This window comes from Anomaloglossus baeobatrachus, chromosome 11 (assembly GCF_048569485.1).
Source record: "Anomaloglossus baeobatrachus isolate aAnoBae1 chromosome 11, aAnoBae1.hap1, whole genome shotgun sequence".
Taxonomy (NCBI): domain Eukaryota; kingdom Metazoa; phylum Chordata; class Amphibia; order Anura; family Aromobatidae; genus Anomaloglossus; species Anomaloglossus baeobatrachus.
In genome coordinates this window covers 150238545-150245099 of record NC_134363.1, presented here as the reverse complement: position 1 = coordinate 150245099, position 6555 = coordinate 150238545, and the positions used below count along the sequence as shown (strand labels likewise).

The following is a 6555-nucleotide window of genomic DNA, read 5'->3' as shown; positions in this document are numbered from 1 at the left end:
CAATTGTCTGGGTCTCCCAATGGAGCGACAAAGAAATGCTAAATTTTATGGCTAAAGTAACATTTTTGTGTAAAAAAGTTAAATTTTCATTTTTTCTTTCTACATTGATTTGGTTGCTGTGAAGCTCCTAAAGGGTTAATAAACTTCTTGGATGTGGTTTTGAGCAGAGTGAGGGGTGCAGATTTTAGAATGGGGTCACTTTTGGGTATTTTCTGTCACCTAGGCCTCTCAAAGTCACTCCAAATGTGATGTGGTGCCTTAAAAATTTTTTTTTGTAAATTTTGTTGGAAAAATGAAAAATTGCTGATGAACTTTGAACCCTTCTAACTTCCTAACGAAATTTTTTTTTTTTCCGAAAATTACGCTGATGTAAACCAGACATGTTGGAAATGTTATTTAGTAACTATTTTGTGTGATATATCTCTCACATTTATGGGGATAAAATTTCAAATTTTGAAAATTGCAAAATTTTCAAAATTTTCGCCAAATTTTCGAAATTTTCACAAATAAACGCAAAACATATCGGCCTAAATTTACCACTGACATAAAGTATAATATGTCACGAAAAAACAAAGTCAGAATCGCCAGGATCCGTTGAAGTGTTCCAGAGTTATAACCTGTCAAAGTGACACTGGTCAAAATTGCAAAAAATGGCCGGGTCTTTAAGGTGAAAACAGGCTGGGGGCTGAAGGGGTTAATAAAGATGACATTTTATACTTGGGGTAAATATAATTTTTCTTGAGATAATTGTTAGTGACCCCATTCATTATCTGTCCTTACAAGTTCATTTTTTAAAATGATTTATTTAAATATTTAAAACAAAAGCCACATAGGGTCCCACTTATTCTGATACAGAGCCAAGATAAGCACACGGCTGGGGGCTGCAGCCTAAAGCCGTATGCTTTATCTGTGCTGGGTGTCATAATATGGTGTGACCCTATGCCAATTCATTCATATATTTATTTTTACACTACAGCTATGCAGACAACATGTGTGATGCCAAGCAATCCCAGACAGTGTCACACAGAGTGGGGTCGCGGTCTGGCTGCAGCCAATCACTGATGTCGGGACTGCCAGTGGGCAGAGAAAGCAATGAATATGTATGAGGGTTAATGAGCGGACCCAGAAGTAGTGTTACAGCCACACAGGAGACTTGGTACGTATAACGCTGCTGCTCTAATTCCCCCAGCCACCTAGCCATTTCTACCTTTCACCCCCATTTTACCGCACAATGTTTTGATCCCCGTAGACTTATATGGGGTTCAGCATCCGGACACAAGTCTGATTCCAAACTGGATTTTTATTTATTTTTTTTTTAAATACGGCTGTACTCGCCAAACTCAAATATCTGTGGGTTCGCCAATCTATAATAATAATATTTAAAAATGGGGATATACCCATAATAATGTCCAACAATCTATACCTGATAACACAACAAAGGAAATGAATAGGTAGATCAAAGAATAAAAAGATGCAAAAAAGTGCAATACTAATATCCGTGTTGTTTTCGGGAACACAAGGTGCTGCATTACACTTGGGTACGGATCTTCATCCTGATAGCGTTCTAATTGAAAATAAAACAGAACAGTTGTCCTAACATGAAGACATATTTCATTCTATGGTGTTTCTTCTTTAAATAATTTGTGTAGAGCTGCCCCTTTAAGATTCCATCATGACATCACTGATGATGTCAGCAATGATGATATCATGGATGGCGGAATGTCGGCTATAATGAGATCACAATTGACATTCCCTATATATAGAATGTACACACAGTCACCGGTGCCATTTTTTGGTTCTATAGTTGGTGACTAAACTTGCAGTTAGTTGTTCGCTATGGATCGATGTTTTAAACGCAAACGTCCGGTATCACTATCCGGGATTCTTGGCACCTATTCCCGTGACTCTGACCTTCTACCCCCCGATGGCGTCCTCAGCTTCACTTACCAGCTAGTGTTGGAGCTAGTAAAGGACTGTCTGACCAAATACCAGCGAGGTGACCTCACCTCCAAGCATCTGAAGGATGTATGTAAGAACATCAGGACCTTACTACAGCAGGTAAGTGGGGGACGCTCCGCACAAAACGTCTCCATAATTGATTCCTCCCCCTTGTTTCTTCTTTAGGTGGAATCCAATATATTACATGACTGATCCCCAGATATGTAGTAATTGTATCTGCAGAAAGAGCAGTAAATGGTCACATAAATGGCGTCCTCCATTCTGCCCTTTCTCATCTCACCATTTTCCTTCCTGTTTGTTTTTATCTTTAGGCTCAAAATAGATCTCAAAATGGAGATTTGGGTTTTATTAATGAACTGGCCCAAGACGTCCTGTCTGTACTAGAAGGTCCAGCCCGCCCACCGAGACACCAGGTAAGGAGCCTCATCTTCTCCTTCATGGCCTTGTGTTCTGATCTTCTCCAGATCACCGGTCAGACATCAGCAGATCTGGTGTTAGGTCTTACAGGCCTCCCTGTCAGCTCCTGGCAGGATATGTTATGGCCGCCTGTCTGTGCGGCTCCATCCTCTGTGATCACAGTCTGTATTCTGCTGATGTGGTCACAGCTCAGTGGTGGGCAGTCTGTATTCTGCCTCTGTCTCACTCTATTATCAGAGTCTTCCTGCTTGTAAATGCTGCAGAAGAGATAATAGAGGTGATGACGGAAACATTGGGTAACAAGCCCCTTATACAGATGTAGCCAAGGTTACCTTAACACAGATAACACAGTGCGGGGATATCAGGGGCAAAATACTGTAATGTGACCCTTACCGACATCGGTCAATGGCTTGTGCAATCGCACATTATCTTAACCCCTTCAGCCCCCGGGCACTTTCCGTTTTTGCGTTTTTGTTTTTTGCTCCCCTTCTTCCGAGAGGCGTAACTTTTTTATTTTTCCATCAATCTTGCCATATGAGGGCTTGTTTTTTGCGGAAAGAGTTGTACTTTTAAATGAAACCATAAGTTTTACCATATAGTGTACTGGAAAACGGCAAAAAAATTACAAGTGCGGAAAAATTGCAAAAAAAGTGAGATCGTACAATAGTTTTTGGGATATTTTATTCACCGTGTTTACTATATGGTAAAAACTGAGGTATCTATGTGATGCCTCAGGTCAGTGCGAGTTTGTAGACACCAAACAAGTATAGGTTTACTTGTATCTAAGGGGTTAAAAAAATTCACAAGCTTGTCCAAAAAAAGTGGCGCACGTTTTGCGCCATTTTCCAAAACCCGTAGCATTCTCATTTTTCGGGATCTGAGGCTCAGTGATGGCTTATTTTTTGCGTCTCGACCTGACGTTTTTAACGGTACCATTTTTGCTCAGATGCTACGTTTTGATCGCTTGTTATTGCATTTTGCGCAAAATTTGCGGCGACCAAAAAACGTAATTTTGGCGTTTGGAATTTTTTTGCCGCTAAGCCGTTTACTGATCAGATTCATTGATTTTATATTTTGATAGATCGGGCATTTCTGAACGCGGCGATACCAAATATGTGTGTATTTTTTATTTTTTTAACCCTTTTATTTTCAATGTGGTGAAAGGGGGGTGATTTGAACTTTTAGGTTTTTTTATTTTTCTTTTTAATTTTTTTAAAATTTTTTTTTTACTTTTTTTTTTTATTTTACTAGTCCCCCTAGGGGGCTATAGCGATCAGCAATCCGATCGCTATTATCTATCTGCAGATCTCAGCTACAGAGCTGAGAACTGCAGATTTGCTGCTTTACTTTCAATGCCGGCTATATTCCGGCATTGAGAGGAAGTGAGTCATGTTAGCTACAGGCGTCATCATATGACCCTGTGCTACCATGGCAACCACCGAAAGTCATGTCATCATGTCACGTGACTTCCGGTGGGGGCGGGGTAAGTTGATTGTCATGGCGGCGCCCATATACATATCGCTGCCAGATTTTGGCAGCGAAATGTAAGGGGTTAATGGCCGCGGGTGGAAGCGATTCCACCCGCGGCTAGCAAGCACACATGTCAGCTGTTGATAACAGCTGATATGTGCGCGGATCGCCGCCGCCTCCCGGCGGCAGGGTGCGGGGCTTACCGGCACACGATCCATGACGTACCCAGTACGTCATGGGTCGTTAAGGGGTTAATAATCTTAGGTGTTATTTGTCAAGTTAAACTTGGCTACATCTGTATATTATTCTGGATTCACTGGAGAGGAGCTGCAGTGTAAAGTAATTTCACCCAATACTGAAATTAATTAACTCCAAATGTAGTCCTTCCTGATTTATGTATATGATTATTAAGGCAAAGGTTCCACATATTAACTATATGTATTATAACTTTCAGGTAACAGCACAAGGTGACTCCAGACGTGGGCAAAATATAAATACCAAAATCCCTGACCCTAAAGGGAGTCAGCGGGAGCTAAACAGCCATCTGATTACAGGTAAGCCGACCATCCAACAAGAAATATCTAGATCGGGGTCTCAAGCTCGGCTGGGTGTATGGGCCGCACATAGGAAAAAATAATTTGGGGGACAAAGTGACATTTTAATTGGTACCATTTTGTTTTTTTCTACACCAGGGGTGGGGAACCTTTTTACTGCCGGGGGCCATTTGGAAATTTCTGCCAACCTTCGGGGGCCGCACAAAATTATCAATGTGAAAATGACCCGGCTATATTTGGTCAAACAATTAACTCACCCGTACCGTGGTAGCTGCAGCTGCTTCTCTTTGGTGCGGCTGTGATGTTCGGCAATACTTATGCTACTTCTCACAACTGCTTTTCCAGGTTTGTCTCTGTCTGGAGCAGTCAACTCTTTGTGATAATAAGATTGGTAAACCATATACATCACACAGGAACTGCTGTATATAAATCACAGTAGACACATCACTGGAGGGGCTGGGGGCATATGCATCACATAGGAAACACTGGGACTGCTGTATACATATCACATAGGTGACGCTGGGACTGCTGTATATATATCACATAGGTGACGCTGGGACTGCTGTATATATATCACATAGGTGACGCTGGGACTGCTCTATATATATCACATAGGTGACGCAGGGACTGCTCTATATATATCACATAGGTGACGCTTGGTCTACTGTATAAACCTCACAGGAAACACTGGGGGCACATACATCACACATGTATATGCCCCCATCCCCTCCTGTGAGGTATATGCCCCCAGCCCCTCCTGTGAGATATATGCTCCCAGCCCCTCCTGTGAGATATATGCCCTCAGCCCCTCCTGTGAGGTGTATGCCCCCAGCCCCTCCTGTGATGTATATGCCCCCAGCATCTCAAATGTGATGTATATGCTCCCAGCATCTCAAATGTGATGTATATGCTCCCAGCATCTCAAATGTGATGTATATGCCCCCAGTGTCTGAAATGTGATGTATAAGCCCCCAGCATCTCAAATGTAATGTATATGCCCCAGCATCTCAAATGTGATGTACATGGTTCATCACCTCTTGTGATGTATATGCCACTTACATCTTCAATGTGATTTATCACAGGAGGGGCTGGGGCATAAACCTCACAAGAGATTCTGGGGGCATATACATGACCGGAGGGGGTTCGGGCATATACCTGACAGGAAAGGCTGGGGGCATATACATCACAAGAGGGGTATCACAAGATTATAATTTTGTTCCTCTCACTGAGAACATTCAATAAGAGGGGCGGGGGCACAGACATCACTGGGAGACATAAACTTGGCTGTGGGGCACAGACATCACTAGGAGGGACAAGGCATCACCGTGGGGGGGGGGGACGGGACACAGGCATCACCGGGGGAAGGGGCACAGGCATCACCGGGGGAAGAGGCACAGGCATCACCGGGAGAAGAGGCACAGGCATCACCGGGGGAAGAGGCACAGGCATCACCGGGGGAAGAGGCACAGGCATCACTGGGAGACATAAACTTGGCTGTGGGGCACAAACATCACTGGGAGGGGAACAGGCATCACTAGGAGGGACAATGCATCACCGTGGGGGGGGGGACACAGGCATCACCGTGGGGAGGGGGGACACAGGCATCACCAGGGGAAGGGGCACAGGCATCACCAGGGGAAGGGGCACAGGCATTACCGGGGGAAGGGGCACAGGCATCACCAGGGGAAGGGGCACAGGCATCACTGGGAGACATAAACTTGGCTGTGGGGCACAAACATCACTGGGAGGGGAACAGGCATCACTAGGAGGGACAATGCATCACCGTGGGGGGGGGACACAGGCATCACCGTGGGGAGGGGGGGCACAGGCATCACCGGGGGAAGGGGCACAGGCATCACCAGGGGAAGGGGCACAGGCATCACCGGGAGGAGACTGGGGGCATGGACAGCACTTGCAGAACACAGATATCACTAGGGAGCATTGGAGGGAACACAACACGGGGGGTGACACACAGCACTTAAAACTGAACACAGTGTCGGAGAGCGGGCACACAGCGCCAGAGAGCGGGTACAGGGAACAGGCATCACTAGGGGGCACAGGACATCACTGAGAGGAGACTGGGGGCATGGACAGCACTTGTGGAGCACAGCATTGCAGGGAACACAACACTGGGGGTGACACACAGTACTCAGAG

General features: G+C 44.8%; 1 protein-coding gene across 1 annotated transcript in view; it reads left to right on the top strand.

Annotated features, from left to right (window-relative positions):
* The first annotated feature begins 1836 nt into the window (after positions 1 to 1836).
* The window catches only part of LOC142255880 (microtubule-associated serine/threonine-protein kinase 3-like), a 61461-nt gene continuing 56742 nt past the window's right edge, over positions 1837 to 6555 (top strand). The window contains exons 1-3 of the mRNA XM_075327328.1: positions 1837 to 2058; positions 2271 to 2372; positions 4301 to 4400. Of these exons, the coding sequence (XP_075183443.1) occupies positions 1837 to 2058; positions 2271 to 2372; positions 4301 to 4400 (424 nt within the window). The remainder of the gene's footprint in view (positions 2059 to 2270; positions 2373 to 4300; positions 4401 to 6555) is intronic.